Below are 18,814 nucleotides of genomic sequence, written 5' to 3' on the forward strand. Positions count from 1 at the left end.
AAATCCTCCCACTTTGTCCTTTGGACCCTGTAGCAGTTTGATATTATTGATGAATTCCACAAAGATATATTGGATTATGTTTGTAAACTGATCTTATCCTCTGAGCATATTAGATTATATTGGATTCAGAGGTTTACTTGATTAAATAATCAGGTAAGCCTCTTGTGCCAGTAGGGCGTTGAGTACCCACCCCTTGGTGGGTGGGGACTCACAGATAAAACGCACGGCAAAGAACAGAGTTGAGGGTTTTTGATGTTGGAGTTTGATGCTCAAGTCTTAAGCTGTAGCCCCAGGGATAGAGACAGAGCTGTTCATCTGATAGTCTACAGCTGACCCTGTGGAGAAAACAGAGGAGCTGAGCCCAGAGGAACCCAGGAAGCCTGAACCCTTACAGACATCAGCAGCCACCTTGCTCCAACACGTGAAAATATACTTTCGTGAGGGATGTAAGTTATGCTTTATGGCCTGGTAACTGTAAGCTCCTACCCCAAATAAATACCCTTTATAAAAACCAAACAATTTCTGGTATTTTGCATCAGCACCCTTTGGCTGACTAATACAGACCCCATATACCATAGAAAACAACCTTCTGTACACCTTAATCTCTTTATTAAACACTTCAATTATTCCTCCTGCCTCTCTCATAAGAATAAGATTTCCCCTGTAGCTCATAAGGCTAAATGAGGTTGATTTCCTGCTTCCCATCGCTGCTTCAGAACCATGACTCCTCTAATCTCTTGTAACCTTCCTCTCCTTCTCCATTCCCTCCCCCAGAGAAAGAGGCTCATGCCATCCTCTAACTCTTATTGTTTGTGTCATCTTCTAACATTCCATTCACTCCTTGGCTTCATCTAGACTTTGCCACCCGGTTCTCAGTGTTCCTCTGTAATGTAATCTTTGGAGTCTCTCTTCTTCAGATTGGATGTGCCTTTCCCATCGTTTCAGCACCTAGTAAATTCAAAGGTTACAGTAGCAGGACAAAGGAATACCAATGGACCCATACCTGTTTCTTAGAGCATGGGGAGATCTACTCATTCCATAATCCCAGAACCGCTCCACTGCAGCAATAAAATAGTGTCGTGTTCTCTTTTGAAAGCTGCGAGGCCCCTGATTTTCATCCTCACCATAAATATCAAAATCTTCCCTCTTAGTTTCAATTGCAAGAGTATCATCATAGTCAAATTTTTCTTGCTCTGGTGGAAGAGTAGTAAGGGTTATTTCCTGTAGATGGTGTTTCAAGACTGGTGGGTTTTGAGAGCCCAATCTTCCAGTCCCTCCTTGCTTTGCCCAAGTGGCTTCTCTTTGGGGACTCTTTTGTCCCTCATTTATTGCTGCTTTTACATGATTGATTTCACAAGGGGTCAGGGGGGATGTAGTGTCCTTTGTATTAAAAGCCGTGAGTTTAGATGACTTCTCTTGGGATTTCCATTCTTCTCTTGGTATCTGCATAGAATATTGGTTATCCCAAGCAAGGGGATCCAACAGTTTGTATGGAGTCTTTTCAGAGTGTTCTGTTTCCTCTTTCAGAGATGTCACTTTTACAGATGTATTTTCTTTTCCCAATTTAACAGATTCCTGTGTTTTCTGAAGGTGTTTCTCTTCCATGAGAACTATGTGGCCAGGAGAACCATTGCTAGTTTCTGAAGGGAAAGGGTCTTCCTGATGAACACGAATTTTAGGAAGCAATTCAACTTTGCCAGATGCTTCAGCCAACCTTGGTTTCAAGAGAGTGGCGTTCTCAAGTTTCTTGTACATGAGTGGGTTTGGGGTTGTCCCCAAGGCACTGACCTCTCCTTGACCTTTGATCATTTCTGCCATTAGGATGGCTAAAGAAAGGTTATTTCTTTTGTCTCCTTGTAATAAATGACTGCTTTCTTGGAACCCAGAACTTCTCTCCCTAAAGTTATAACTACAGGCTGATGCTAGCGGGTGAGAAGAGTTGTCTTGGGATGGGGTCCCAGTCATATTTCTGGGTTTATTTGATGGAGATGCCAATACCTTTGCAATAGATAATGCAGAATCATTTGTTTGTGTAATGCCATGACTCCCTATAGAACAATCTGATAAGAGGGACTGTGTAATGGCCCTTTTCTCCTTTTTGTTGTAGTCTATCTGTATGAGGGTGCCCAGGGTCAAATTTTTCATGTTTCTGGACCACTTGGTTGAGTTTTCATTTGTACTTATCCCCTTTGCAAACTCTACTTCTTCTAGTGAGGGTCCAAATTGTTTCAAAGTCCACTTACCATGTTGAGTGAAAACATTCTGTTGACCTGGATTAAGAGACAACCTTGTGGGGCTTGGATACTTCTCTACAGTTTGCTTTGTTTGATTTCTCAAGCTGTCCAAGTTTTCTTCCTCACTTTTTTCTGAGAAATGGGCTATGTGAGGCCCCGTTCTATTGGATGAATTATTTAATGATCTAATGTCTTCAAGAGTTGGAATATATGTTTCCTCATCTAAACTTTCTAGAGTAACATTTTGCCTATTTCTCAGTAAGAAGAGGGTCTTCAGTACATTCTTAGTGCTGGTCACTGTATACACATGAGGCAAAACTACATTGTCTTGGCTTAATGTTTCCTTTCTTTCTAGCTCTTCCTGAATTTTATTTCCTTGATTTTGTGTATCATTTTCTTGTACATTAGTCCAGTTGCTAAGAAATATGCTCCTGATATTTGGAAAAATCTCTTTGAGTCCTTTGTACTTTGTAAATTCCTTCTCTCCTACTGCCTTCATATTCTTCTCTGAAAAGAAATTCTGATCTTTCACATTTTTTTCTGATTCAAAAGACATTAATTGCTTTGGACTAGGCCCTTGCTCAGAGCTCAGGGAGTTCTTTCTGTGAGACTTTTTCATCCAATTTGCTGAATCTGTCAAGAATAGCATCTTGAAGAATGACATATCTGGATTTTCTGCCTCTTGTGGTACAGAACCCTCTTTTTTATGGTGGACCATTTCCACATTTTTTGGTAAAATAGTTATATTTAATGCCTGATTTAGTTCCAGAGCTGTAGTATTTTTGTCCATAAATGTTTCATCATGAATCAAAGAAGTCATATCTGGAAATTCAGTATTATGTTCTAATATCATATCTTGCCAGATTGGTGTATTATTTTCATTTAATAATGTTGGTTCATCAGTGTGAATCTTTCCATTAGTTGTTGAGTTATTGAGTGTCTTGTTTGTCTTTACCAAAGAGATATTAAATTTTAATAAAGCATTATCCTTGGCCAACGAAGAAGATCCATGAATTCTTTTCTCTTTAATTAACCTATCACTCTCTATTGATGATACCTTTTTTCCCTGTAAACTTTCTTGACTATCCATTAAAGCTGCTTCTAACAACTTGGAATCTTTATCTCCTTTACTCAAGTATAAAGGTACACCAGACCCAGTAAGTGAAGATGACTTTTTGCCAAATACAGTGGTGCCTAGTTGACTACTAAAATGAACTGGCATATTCAAGGATCCTAAGGGACCTGTCTTTTCAGTGTCTGCTGCCAAGTTGTCTGATGAAATTGTTGGTGAAGTCATTACATTATTCAACGAACTAGAAACTTTTAAATCACGTTTCTTTAAACCTAATTTCATTGTTGTCCCCGAATTCTCATTTAATCTTAACTGGAGGTCTAGATTAGGAGTAAATTCTATGTCCCCACTGTGATGGAGCTCTGTCCTGAGATGTGTCACTTTAGATGGACCTTCCTTACTTTCTTTTGTTACAGGTGAATGATCATTAGGAATAGTCTCATGTGTAGTTTCTTGGAGATCAGGTAAAGATAACCCATAAGGAGTAGGACTCTGTCTCATGAGCGTTAACAAACCACTGGGGGAGACACTTTGTACTTTAAGCAGCTGTTTTCTCTCTCCAAATTGAGGACCAGTTTTCTCTATGTCATTTTCTGGAGTTGGAGTGGCTTTGAATTGCATTTGTCTAGTGCTAGGGTGCCTTGAATTCCTGGAGAAGCCTCTGGGTTTTATGACACTGTTTTCATTCAACATGTAAGTTGGAATAGTTTCATATATGTCCTCAAAAGAATCACCAGGAGTCCTGTCACAGTGAGAAACTTCTAGTAAGGCTGTCATGCCTCTGTTCCGAAAATCTGAGTTGTGGCATCCCAGAACCCACAGACCTGGAGATGAAGAAGAAGAATACTCTTGTTATTCATTATCCAGGAACCAAGCAAGTTCTGGTTTAGAAATTCTCTCCCATTCCCAGATAAATGAAAATATACTAGTCAGTACCATCATATGATCATATGACAGACCATTAGGTTAAATCCCTGACACATGACAGTAGCCCAACAATGGTGGTAAATGTATTTTTACCATTGCTGTCATTGTGGTATATGTGTTTGTGACTACAGAAATGGCTGTGATTAAAAATGAATAGATATTGGGATGAAAATGGAGAAATTTAATTAATGTACATAATGATGGAGTCCTAATAGTCACACAAAACTCTTTGATGACAGTGACTTAATTCAGGAAAGTTTTTACATAGGACAGATGTGATTGCTGTATTACATAATGGCACAGGTTCTAGAGTCAGATCGCCTGGATTAAATTCTTAGCTCTATCATTTACCAGTCATGTGACTTAGAGGAGGTAATTTAGGCTCTCTGAGATCCAGTTATCTAATTTTTAAATGAGCCTAATATTAACTACCCTGTGCTATAATGGATTCAAAGTACATGCATAGCACCTAGCATCTGCCATCACCAATTTAAAGGATAAGTAAGCACAAGGCAGCAGGACTTAGGTCTAGGATCCACCACAGTACTGGCCATATTGATTTTTACTATGAAGAGGATTATCCGAGTAAAGAAATACAATGAGTTTTAATAGGCCAATTCCATTGTGGTAAAGTAGATCTATAAGTGTAAGTATTAGCATTCTTCTAAGGGAATTCTTTCCCAAAAGTATATTCCACTGGGGAGTGGATGTAACTCAGGTGTTTGAGCTCCTGCTTCCCAGTTACAAGGTACCTCCTAAAAACAAAACAAAACAAACACACAAGCAAACAAACAAAGGAAAAATCCAACTTTCATTGGGGAGTGGATGTAGCTCAGTGGATGAGTGCCTGATTCCCATGTATGAGGACCTGGGTTCAATCCCCAGTTCCTACTAAAAATGTATATTCCACAGAATCCTGTGAGATAACTGAATGCCCATGGAAAATACTTTCTATGATCAAATACATTTTGGAATTACTGTATACCACATCCAATCTAAAACTCTATGTTCAACCAAATTATCAGTCAAATGGAAAAGGAGAATAAAGACATTTTCGAATATACAAAGACTCAGGAAATCTAATGCAGCCATTCTCAGGAAGTGGTTATCACCAAAATAAAGGAGTTTATCAAAATACAGGAAGACATAGGATCCAGAAATCATGTACCTATTTTCAGGGAAGGTGAAGAAAAGTCCTGAGTTGATAACTGAGTCTGAACTTAAAGAGAACCAGTCCAGACTGGAGCAGAAAAATGCATGACTCCGGGAGGACAGTCTCCCAGCGAAATGCTGTAGAGCTCCAAAATGTATTCACCAAATGCACTGAATGTACCACGATGGTGAAAGAGGTTGTTGATGTGGGAGGAGTGGGGTGGGGTATATGGGAATCTCTCATATTTTTAATGTAACATTTTGTGTGATCTATGTATCACAATTAAAAAAAGAATACTATATGATAAAACTCTTGAAAGAATAAAGAGGATAACTAAAAGGAAGATATTATAAGAATAACAGAAATATGTCTGGCCAAGTTTGGGTGTTGGCAAGCACCACAAATATATGGAAACTTCTTGCCTCAGTGCCTTCAGTGGACTATTTTTGTAAGCTGTTATCCAATCCTGGAATTAATTGCTATCAAAGTACCTCAGATAGAAAGAGCCCAGCTGGTAACAAATGTGTAGGAACAGATCTCAGTTCTAGAGAAACAAGTTATTAAAAAGGTAAATGTAATCCTGTTGTAACCACGGTGAATAACATTTCCATAGTCATAATAATGTGAGTGTGCTAAAAGCAAGGGCATAACTATATCATATGTTTGGGGACTGGAAGCCCAATTTAATGATATTTGAAATACGTTTTCGGCGGTGTGAAACCATTTTGGGTCAGGACTGGAGCTGAAGTAAGTAAAAGTATTTTTAAATCAGGATTTTTATTTAAAATTACACAGCTGTAATTAGTTCCCTTCTTTTACTGAGGAAGAGAGTTATTGTGTGGAAAAAGGTAACACAAACCTCCAGAAAAGTGTCTGGAATGCTATACACCAAACTGATAATAGCACTTAAATCAGAGACGGGCCTGAGATTGAGAGTGGTGATCAAAAGGGTCTTTAGCTACATCTGCATTGGTTGAACTTTGTAATGAGAACTTCTTGTATTACATGTGTGACTAAAAACAAAATTTTAAAATATTAAAATTAATAAATTTCAAACTAAGAGCTTAAAGAAAAGTTCGTTCTTTGATAAAAAGTCAATAAAATTAATAACCAATTAAAAATAATAAATCACACATGTACAAAATATAAAATAAGAAAGGATATATAAACACAGAAAAAAAGTAAATAGAATTCCCTTGTAGATCTCTCAATCCAATATCCTCTTCCAACTCTTGACATAGGTATGTCTGTGATACACATGTATACTTATATTTTAGATATTTTTTCATAATATATTATATATTGTATGTTTTTAATGTTAAAAAGATATCAATTTGCCTAAATTAATGTGTAAAGAAAACATAATTCCAATCAAAATACCAATGGGTATTTTTATAGAATTTGATCTGGAAAAATATGTCCAATAACTGTCAAACATTTCTTAAAAAGAACAATGAGGTGAGTATGCAGAACCAAAGATAGAGCTATGCTAATTAATGTGGTGGGGACCTGATGCAGGTATTAATAGATTAATAGTTTAGACTAGAGCTATATATTTATTGACAGGATTTATGGAAATTTAATATATGACAGAATGTATACGCCTAGAATGGTGTCTGGCACATAGTCAGTGCTCAATAAATACTTGTTAAATTAACAAAGAAATGCACCATTTTGAATAAGTAGAAATAGGGATGAGTTATATTTGGAGCAATTAAATATCCAGTTGAAAAAAAGCAAAACTAGATTCTCACCTTTCTTATATATCAAAATTAATTCCAGATGGCTCAAAAATGTATAAATAAACCTAAAAGGTACTGGAAGAACAATTAGATATTACCAATTTCAACTATCTTAAGGTACAAAAGGCCTTAAACCAGAACCCCATAAATGAAAATGTTGAAATATTTATCTACACAACTTTCTAAACTTCTGTATGATTAAAGTTACCATAAACAAAGTTTAAAAAATGTTTAATGGATATAGCAGTTTGATATAGTTATGAATTCCAAAAATACATGTTGGATTATGTTTGCAAACTGGTCTGTACCTGAGTATGATTAAGTTATGATTAGGGCTTTGATTGGGTCATATCAGTAAGGTGTTGAGATGAAAGGCATGGCAAAGGAGAGAGTTAGGGGTTTTGTGATGCTGGAGTTTTGATGTTGGAGTTTGATGCTGAAATCTTAAGCTGGAGCCCCAGGAAGTCAGCATGCAGAGGAAAGAGAAGCAAGCCCTGGGAAGAGAGGACCTGAGCCAGGAGAAGAACACAGAGGAATAGCGACAGCTCTTTAGACACGGGAGAGACCCCAGGGAGAGAGACAGAGCCATTTGTCTCATAGTCTACAGCTGATCTTGTGGAGAACAGAGGAGCTGAGCCCAGAGGAACCCAGGAAGCCTGAACCCTGGCAGACATCAGCAACCATCTTGCTCCAACACATGGAAATAGATAGTCTTTTGGTGAGGGGAGTAACTTATGCTTTATGGTCTGGTATCTGTAAGCTCCTACCCCAAATAAATACCCTTTATAAAAACCAACCAATTTCTAGCATTTTGCATCAGCACCCCTTTGCCTGACTAATACAATGGAGAAAAACAAAATATATAAAATGATTCTGCTTTTGTAAAAAGACATACTCATCAGCATAGTTTACATATAAGTTCTGTAAGAATACTCTCCAAATTGTTGATAGTAGTTATCCTTTGTCCAATAATGTATGATTGAATGCATAAGAATTAATAAAGATAAAAACAAAATAAAATAAAAGGGTATGACATCAGTGAAAAATGGCAGACTAGGGAACTCCAAGGTTCCATATGCCCACAAAAACACCAAATTTTTTAAACAGGCAAGAATAGTCAGAATCAACTTTATTGGAATAGTGTAAAACAATTTACAGCAGGAAAAGGGCAGCTAAATCTTATTAGACAGCTTTGTGGCATTTTAACTTAACCCTGGCTCCATCTACCCATCTATCTCTCCCTGACTTTACAGAGGTTTTGAAGTTAGTAGCTCATGTTCTCACTGTGTATTTCTGGTGCCAGAAGGAACAGAGCAGACCTTGTTCTCAAAAAACTTTTTTTTTTTTAAATAAGAGAATTAAAATGTTATACTAGAAAATGTCAAACTACCACACAAAAGAATTCAGTAATGGAGGAATGTAGAACAAAAGAAGATATAAAATATATATAACATGGAAAACAAATAGGAAAATGGCAGAAGTCCTGCCTTACCAGTCACTACATTAAATATAAACAGATTAAAATCTCCAACTGAAAGGCACAATGGGTAAAAAACATTAACCAACTATATGCCATCTACAAGAGACTCACTTTAAAACAAAAAACACAAATAGGTTGAAAGTCAAAGGAAGGAAAAAAGTTATTCCATACAAACAGTACTCAAAAGAGAGCATACATTAAAAAAGAAGAAATATATCAAATCAGAGACCTAACCTCACAGCTGGAGGTTCTAGAAAAAGAAAATCAAACTAACAAAGCAAGCAGAAGTAGGGAACTAACAAGATTAGCATGGAGATAAATGAAAATGAACTAAAAAATAGAATTAAAAATATATTTCTTTAAATAAATCAATAAAATCTATGAACCTTTAACTAGAATGACAATAAAAAGAGAGAAGATTCTAATAACTAAAATTAGAAATGAAATAGAGGACGTTATTACTGGCCCCACAGAAACAAAAAGGATTATTAGAGGATACCATGATTGTATGCCATCAAATTGTATGCCATCAAATTAGATAACCTAGATTAAATGGACAAATTTTTAGAAAACACAAACTATATACATTGACTCAAGATTAGGAAGTCTCAACAGAACAATAACAGGCAAAGACATTGATTTAGTAATCATAAATCTCACAACAACAAAAATCTCAGCACTAGATGACTTCACTGGTGAAATTTAACCAAGAATTCCAATAAGAACTAATACTAATCCAAAAAAAATGAAGAGAAAGGAAAACTTCCTAATTCATTCTATAAGGCCACATCATCTTCATACAAAAGCCAGATAAAGATACCAAAAGAAAAGAACATTATAGACTAATATCCCTTATGAATGTAGATGCAGAAATCCTCAACAAAAATATTAGCAAATCCAATCCGACAGCACATTTAAAAAAATCATACACCATGATCAAGTGGATTTACGCCAAGTATGCAATGGCAGTTGTTTCAGTTTCCTCATTGCTAAAACAAATACTATGCAGTGGGTACCATTTCACACTCACTAGAATGGCTAAAATTAAAAATAATGGAAAATAAGTTTTGGAGGGGATATGGAGAAATAGGAATACTCTTTAACTGTTGATGGGAAATAAAATGACGCAGTAGCTATGGAAAACAGTTCAGCGGTTTCTTAGATGGTTAACTATAGAAGCAGATGTGACTCAAGTGATAAGGCCTCTGCCTACCATATGGGAGAGCTCAGGTTTGATCCCTGGGGCCTCCTGGTGAAAAAAAAGAAGAGAAAGCATGCCTGCATGGTGAGTCAGTGCCCACATGGCGAGTCGAGTGCCTGCGTTGTGAGCCAAGTGCCCACACGGTGAGCTGAGTGCCGCGTGGCAAGCCGAGTGTCCATGTGGGTGCCTGTGTGGCAAGCCAAGTGCCCGTGAGGCGAGGTGAGTGCCCACGTGGCGAGTCAAGTGCCTGCGCAAGTGAGTTATGCAGGAAGATGATACAACAAAAGAGAAATGGAGAGAGTCAAGGTGAAGTGCAGCAGAGACCAGGAACTGAGGTAGCACAGCTGACAGGGAACCTCTCTCCACATCAGAGTTCCCCAGGTTGAATCATGGTGAATCCTAGAAGAGAAAAAATGAGAAGACAAAAAAGAGAAATAGATACAGAAGATCACACAGTGAATGGACACAGATAGCAAATACAGCAGTGTGGGAGAGGAGGAGAGGAAGGCAAAAATAAAGTTAAGTATAGAATTACCATATAACTTCTCAAGTGTCCACCTGCTGATGAATGGATAAAAAATTATGGAACATACATAGAACAGAATATTTTCAGCCATAAAATGGGAATGAAATTCTGATATATGTGACAACATGGATGAATTTTGAAGACATCATGTTGAATGAAATAAGCAAGACACAAAAGGCCAAATGCATATTTTCATGATATGAATAAGCAAACTCCAAGAGTAAAAAACTAGAATACATGTTATCAGCAACCAGATGGGGATAGGGAATGGGGAATTAGTGCATAATTTGTACAGTTTCTGCTTGGGGTGATGGAAAATCTTTGATAATGGATGGCAGTGATCCACCTTTTCAATGTAGTTAACACCACTGGATTATATATTTGAATGTAGTTAAAGCAGGGAAATTTTAGTGTATATATATGTTACTAGAATGAATTTTTAAAAAATGCATAGGACTGTACAACACAGTGAACCCTAATGTAAACTACAGTCTATAATGATGCCATAAATATACCCCTACATAATCTTTTTGCACACATATAATTATCCACTCATTTAAATATTTATATTTTATAATAAGAATATATTATTTATATTAAATTATCTATATTACACATTATGTATTATAATGTATAAACTATATTATTTACATTATATTAAATATTTATGTTGAAAACATAAAAGAGTTTTATAAATATATAAACAAATGTAAATAACTATATGCCAGGCACTGTTCTAGACATTGTGGATACGTTGGTAAGCAAGATAGATAATGTTTCTGCTCTCACAGAGTTTACAGCTTAGTTGAGGAGACATAGAACATAAACACATAAACATAAATAAACCCAATCCTTTCAAATGTTGATAAATGTCAAGAAAAATTAAAATGGAGGAAAGAGGTAGAAAGTAACTGGGGCAGTAATTTTGTTTATTTTATTTTACTGGCACTATGATTGTTTTCTGAAAGAAAAACCTTTTGAGTCCAATTACATGTACACTTAAAGGATTTTTCTATATATTGCCAGATAAACTTCCAGAAAGTCTACCACTTTATATTCCTTACAGCCATGTGTCAGAATGCATATCTACTTAAAACCTTGCAAACAAATAGTATTTCTTTCCTTTTTAATCTTTGCTAATCTCAGATACAAAAATGGTATCTCATGTGGTCCTAAATATAAAGACCAGAAATGTTAGTTATTCTGATGGACTTAATACAATTTTTGGTTTGTGGGACTTTCAGGGAACATGGCTTCTGTCTGTCTGTTCTGTCTCTCATGCTTCCAAATGGGAGGCATCATTGGGGTTCTGCCAGGTTCTTCTTCACTCACTTCCCACAAAAACACATCACTTTAAGGAAGAGAAGTTTCTGGCCATGAGGGTGAATACGCATTTTTGTATGAGATCTATTTTTCAGAAATAACTCCCATCAAGATTGAGAATGTGGAGAGAGTAGCTGTGGGATTTCTTGAAGGCAGGGAGAGGGAAAAAGAGGTGTGATATTGGGGCTTTTTCGGGACTTGGAGTTGTTCTGAATGATATTGCAGGACAGATGAAGAATATTATATATCCTACCATAACCCACTGAATGGATTGGGAGAGAGTGTAAACTACAACATAAATTATAATCCATGCTGTGTAGCAATGTTCCAAATGTATTCATCAAATGCAATGAATGTACCACACTAATGAAAGAAGTTGTCGATGTGGGAGGAGTGGGGATGTGGGGAGTGTGGTATATGGGAACCTCTTGTATTTTTTAATGTGACACTTTGTGTGATTTATGTTTCTTTAAAAAAAAAGATAATGAAAAAAAAAGAATATATCTGCAATCTTCAGGTAGTTTTATGTGATTGCCTCTGCATTATCTTGATGGTCTCTTAGAGAAGACTCATTCTTATTCCTGGTAGTCAACTAGTATTAATAAACTGTATGGGCGGCGGACTTGGCCAAGTGGTTAGGGTGTCCATCTACCATATGGGAGGTCCGCGGTTCAAACCCCGGGCCTCCTTGACCCGTGTGGAGTTGGCCCATGTGCAGTGCTGATCTGCACAAGGAGTGCTGTGCCACGCAGGGGTGTCCCCCCGCATAGGGGAGCCCCATGCGCAAGGAGTGCACCCCGGAAGGAGAGCCGCCCAGCGCAAAAGGAAGTGCAGCCTGCCCAGGAATGGCGCTACACACACGGAGAGTTGACACAACAGGATGACACAACAAAAAGAAACACAGATTCCCGTGCTGCTGACGACAACAGAAGCGAACAAAGAAGACGCAGCAGCAAATAGACACAGAGAACAGACAACGGGGTGGGGGAAGGGGAGAGAAATAAATAAATAAATCTTTAAAAAAAAATAAACTGTATGAGTGTAGCAACAACCCATGTTTGACTTAGGTCAGGTCGGTGTTTCTCCTGATCACAGCCGTAGTTATTAAGTGGAAAGGAGGATGGTTTTAGGGCTATATGTGAAAAGGGAGTTAAATACTTAAGTTGAAGCTGTAAAAATGCCTTGCACTTAACAAATTCACTTGAATTGTTTAGAGTCAGCCTGATTGTGAGCTAGTGGGCAAAAAAGTATATGAATGGCTAGTGAAGCAATCACAGCTGTTAGTAAAAGTACAATATAAATAACTAACCTGGGTTTTCCATTGACATGAAGACAGTTTCTCCTGAGAATGGGAATAGGGTAAGTGTGTCTTCAAAGACCATTTTATGTTGGAAGGTATATCCAGAGAAGAAGACAGATAGGAATTCGGTCTGTGCTCCAACACTTAGAATATACCAGTATGCCACCTCATACAAACAAACTGACAACTGCAAGCTATCAAAAACATAGCCATTGATGCCTGCAAAAACAACAGAGAACAAGAGGTTTTAGCAGATAATCCAGATTTATTATTTTAGATTGTCATGATATCATTAAAAATGATTATATGTTATTCCCATCAATTTACTTCTCAAAAGAGATAGCTTTATACCTTCCAAAGAAGTATAGACTGTTAATAATTTATCAGCTAAGTCCCCAATTCCAAAGTGAGGAGAGAGTCATAGACTTGTACACAGCTCTCTGAATACGTGGGGACGAGAAGCCTCCTCTATTCAGTGATTAAGTAATACAGCATTATATATCAGGTCTATCTCTAGGCAAAACTGAGAAATAAATGAAATTTATATTGAGTATGTGGTAGAATTACACAATCTTCCTTTGTTGTGAATTGTGAACAGAGACTATATTATATGGTAGTTAATTAAGGAGTTGTAGGGACCACTTGTAAGAGATTTTTGGAATACAGATTTTAGGCTAAGTCACCTAAACTGGGACATTTTAGATTATTCATTAAACTTAGGACATGCCTGTTACCTGTTATCCAACTGAACCAAAATCTTGGAGGGAATGAATAGATAGAAAAGAGGACCTTAGTAGGCTGAGGAGCAGTGACAGGTAGAACAATGTAGTGCTGTCTTGGATTGGAATTGGAGGTGCCAGTAAATGTGTGTGTGTGTGTGTGTGTGTAATATATGTATGTATGTATACATACTGTACACACATACACACGTTAGGAGTGATCTAGAACACAAATCTCGATTTCTAAATACCATTTGCCCAACAAAAGGATCCAAGGTTTTTTAGGGAAGGAGCAAGATAAGCCTGGAAAATTTTAGGCCAGAAAGTAAGAGAGTTCTCCAAAATGATGGTGACATGTCTCCAATTGGCCAATTATGGTCAATTTGAACATCAAATAAATAAGGACAGCAAAGGGATTATACCCATTGAATAAAATAGGAATCCATTAGTCCACATTAATGATAGGTAAATAGATGGGTAGATAAATAGATGGATATAGAGAGAAGAGAGGACTTTTTCTTATAATAAAACGCTGCCTGGTAAATGTGGAGGAAGTGGTGGACATGGAAAACCACCATTTCACAAACATCATGGTAAATATTGATTTTGATGATATATTGATGGGAATAGTTTGTTAAGGAGAAAAGTGTCTGCATAATCTCAAAATGTCTCCCTACAGTCTGCTTACTAGTTGCAAGGAAGAAAATAGTAACCACACATAGAAGAAACCAGGAAAAAAATTAGGTGATCAAAATTAGCTTCTAGAAATGTTCCAGATTAAAGGAACTTGAAGAAGTGTGACTACTAGATGCAATGTATGATCCTGGACTGAACCTTGTACTGAGGAAGAAAATGCTATGAGACATTATTGGAGAAATTGTTAAAATTGGAATATAGGCTGCCAATTAGATAAATGCATTGTATCAATGTTAAATTTTCAGAATTTCGTAACTGCACTTTGGTTATGAAAGAAAATATCTTGATTATGTAGGAAATACAAAATGAACTCTTAAGAAATAAAGGGACATAATATCAGCAACATATTCTCAAATGGTTATGAAAATAAGTAATAAAAATATGTATTTAGAGAAAAAGAATGATAAAGCAAATATGGAAAATGTTAAAAATGGGTGAATCTGCGTAAAGTGTATATGGGTATTGTCCTTACTATTGCAACTTTTCTGTGAGTTTGAAATTACTTCAAAATAAAAAAGCTAAACAAAATCAACATTGGCTTTTAGTATATAAAGAGAATTGATTTGTTTTAGAAAGCCTTTTCCATCTATCCATCAATCCATTTAATAAGCATTTGTCTAATTTATGTAATCAGGTATTGTGCAAGGTGGTAATAGTCCAAAAATCCACTAAGCAATGCTCAGACAGTAGCTTATTACAATTGATTAAGAATCAAAATCCTTTTCCTGAAATGTGTTTGTGATTATAAAATTATTGTGATTATAAGTGTGGTCTTAATGCAGGAATCGACACAAGTATATGAAACAGAATATAGAGTCTAGAAATTGACCCCGATATAAATGGAAATACACTGTATGATGAAGGTAGCATCTCAAACCAGTAGGGGAAATAATTAACTAGTTTAGTTGGTAAATGATGTTATTAAATAGGACTATTCAATTGGAAAAATAGATTCCATACCATTTTACATCAACATGGATGAAATAATTAAGTCTTTTTGTGAAATACATATACACTTCTGTTGAGTATATATACCTAGGGTATACATATGTTCAGCCTTAAAAATTGCCAAGTACTTTTCCAAAGTAGTTGCACAAATTGCCATTTCCAGTAGCAATGTATGAGAGTTCTGATTCCTCCGGATCTTCACCAACATTCGGTATGGTCAGTCTTTTTAATGTTAGTCATTCCGGTGTATGTAGTAATATCCACTGCTGCTTTAAGTTGCATTATCTTGATGAGTAATGAGGTTGATCCCTTTTTATATGTTTATTCACCATTTAAATATCCTATTTTGTAGTGCTTGCTCTCAATTCTGTCGCCCATTTTTTTCTGTTGAGTTGTCTGTTTTTATTTGGATAATTTCTTTATATATTCTGGACACAATTTCTTTGTATGAGCTATGTATTGCAAAAATTTTCACCCATCCTGTGGATTGCCTTTCTTTCTATTCTTGGTGTCTTTAGATGTTCTTAAATTTAATATAGTTCGATTGATTAATTTCATCTAACCACATTGCTTTTTGTAGTTTTAACTAGCTATTTTAGTCTGATCTGTTTTACAATCAAGGTCTTCTGCACACTGCCTGCACTTTATCCATTTTCTTTGGTCGAGTCTTAAATGTCCCCTCCGTAGAGTCTCATGCACTTTCTTATTTGGGAAATTAACCACTAGGGTTGTAGCAGTGGAGATGGAGAGAAATACTATTTGACAATCAGAGCTCTTTATTGAAATTAACCCCTCCCTTGAATCTGAAGACACTGCACTTGATTTTCCTCATAACTTTCTGGCTGCTCCTCCTTAATATGAAGCATAGACCCATTTTCTTAAAAGTTGGTATTTCCCAGGGCTCCAGACCCATATGTCAAGCTGACTATAGAGTGTCTCCATCAAATTCAAATTTTCAACACAAGAACTCATTATTCTATCCCCAAATTTGCTTCTAGTCCAGTCTTTCCCATATCAATAAATGGCAGAATCACCCTACTAGTTATCCAAGTCAGAAATCTAGTATTCATCCTTGAGTCCTCCCAGTCCTTCAAATGATACACCTAATCAGTTATCAAATCTTGTGCATTGTGTCTTCAAAACAAATTCTATACCTATCTCTTTCTCTCTATCCCTACTGAAAATTCCCTAGTCCTTGTGGCATCTGTCTACAAAATGAATTCCCAATTTTGTCACTTTTAAAACAGATAATTATAAAACAAATACTTATCATTACTCCTGAACAGCCCTGCCCTCCACATGTGTCTGTTCTCAAACATACATTTCCTCCACCCCACCAGAGGTAACCATTATCCTTTTATGGTAATCATGTCCTTGATACTCTTTACAATTTTATTTTCTAAATATCCATCTTTAAATGATATAGTTTAATTTTGTCCATTTTTGAACTTTATGTAAATATCATATTGTCTCTATTCTTTTGAGACTTACTGTCTTACTAGAAGTTATGCTTGTGAGATTTATTTGTTGTATATAGCTTTTTGTTGTTAATTTTCATTGCCATATGGATTTCATTTTGTGAATATAGATTGTTAATTTTACTGTTAATTAAGTTCTCTTCCATTCCTAGTTTGCTAAGAGTTTTATCATGAATGGATGTTGGATTTTGTCAAATGCTTCTTCTGCATCAAATGATATGATGGTGTGGTTCTTTTCTTTAGTTTGTTAGTATGGTTGATTACACTGATTTTTTTTTATTAAAGAAGTTGTAGGTTTATAGAAATTCAAGCATAAAATACAAAGTTCCCATATATCACACTATTATTAACACCTTGCCTTAGTGTTATACATTTATTACAATTCTTAAAAGAATGTTCTTTTATAAAAGTTTACATGATGTATTTTCCAATATTTTCACTTTTTATTTACCTAAATATCATTATATTTAAAGTGGGTTTCTTATAGAAAATAAAATTTTCTTGAAGTATATCATTCATGCATGAACATAAGTGTATAAACAATAAGTGTATAGTAAAAGTTGTGAACTTACAAAACAAACATGCACATCATCATACAAGGCTACCATGCATGTCCCCACCATCAACACCTTGCGTTGTTGTGAAACATTTGTTACAAACTATGAAAGAGCATTATCAAAATAATACAGGAAGCGGATTTGACTCAATTGATAGAGCATCTGCCTACCACATGGGAAGTCCAGGTTTCAAACCCAGGGCCTCGTGACCCGTGTAATGAGCTGGCCCATGCACAGTGCTGATGCACGTAAGGAGTGCTGTGCCACGCAGGGGTTTCCCCCGCATAGGGGAGTCCCACGTGCAATCAGTGCTCCCTATAAGGAGAGCCTCCCAGCGTGAGAAAAGCACAGCCTGCCCAGGAGTGGTGCTGCACACACAGAGAGCTGACGCAGCAAGATGATGCAACAAAAAGAGACACAGATTCCCGATGCTGCTGACAAGAATACAAGTGAATACAGAAGAACACACAGCGAATGGACACAGAGAGCAGACAACTGAGGCGGGGGGGGGGGGGGAATAAATAAAAAATAAATCTTTTAAAAAATACTACTACTAACTATAGCCCATATTTTACATTTGGTGTATATTTCTCCAAGCCACCCAACTATTACCACCCTACGTTAAAATTATGTATTTGCTATAGTTCATGAGAGAATGTTCTCATATTTGTCCTGTTAACCACAGTCCATCTTCCACCACTGTATTCCTGTTACATAGTCCCATACTTTATACAATCCATTCAGAGTGTACACTTAGTGGCTCTCATTTTCATCAGAGTTGTGTTGTCATCACCTCTGTCAATTTTAAAATGCTTTCATTACTACGCAAGTAAAAATCCCATACCCCCTTACTCCCCCTATTTTTGTCCTTTAGAATGAATATATCTTCTTCATCATTGCTGCATTAGGTTTACAATAAACCTTATAAAAATTCTACATATATTAAGCATCAGCTCTCATTCACAGCCGATATTCTATCTCCTAGTAATCATTTTATTTAGTTCACATTAATGAAACCATACAGTATTTGTTCTTTTGTGTCTGGCTTATTTCACTCAACATAATATCCTCTGGGTTCATCCATGTTGTCATATGCATCTCAAATTTGATTTCTTGTTACAGCTGTAATAGTATTCCATTGAACTTATATACCATATTTTGTTTATCCATTCATCCATCAGTTGATGGACACGTGGGCTGTTTCCATATTTTAGCAATTGGGAATAATGCTGCTATGAACATCAGTGTGCAAATGTCAGTTTGTGTCCTTGTTTTCAGTTCTTCTGAATATATTCATAGTAACGAGATTGCTGGATCATATGGCAGTTCTATATTCAACTTCTTGCACAGAGGCTACACTATTCTACATTCCTACCAATAGTGAAGGAGTGTTCCTGTTTCTCCACATCCGTTCCAGCACTTGTAGTTTTCTGTTTTCTTAATAATGGTCATTCTTTA

General features: G+C 36.3%; 1 protein-coding gene across 1 annotated transcript in view; it reads right to left on the minus strand.

Annotated features, from left to right (window-relative positions):
• F8 (coagulation factor VIII) overlaps positions 1 to 18,814 on the minus strand; it is a 382,001-nt gene that overhangs the window by 98,568 nt on the left and 264,619 nt on the right. The window contains exons 13-14 of the mRNA XM_058291449.2: positions 12,968 to 13,177; positions 1,004 to 4,130 (exon numbers count right to left, since the gene is read on the minus strand). Of these exons, the coding sequence (XP_058147432.1) occupies positions 1,004 to 4,130; positions 12,968 to 13,177 (3,337 nt within the window). The remainder of the gene's footprint in view (positions 1 to 1,003; positions 4,131 to 12,967; positions 13,178 to 18,814) is intronic.

The sequence above is a fragment of the Dasypus novemcinctus genome, chromosome X (assembly GCF_030445035.2).
Source record: "Dasypus novemcinctus isolate mDasNov1 chromosome X, mDasNov1.1.hap2, whole genome shotgun sequence".
Taxonomy (NCBI): Eukaryota; Metazoa; Chordata; class Mammalia; order Cingulata; family Dasypodidae; genus Dasypus; species Dasypus novemcinctus.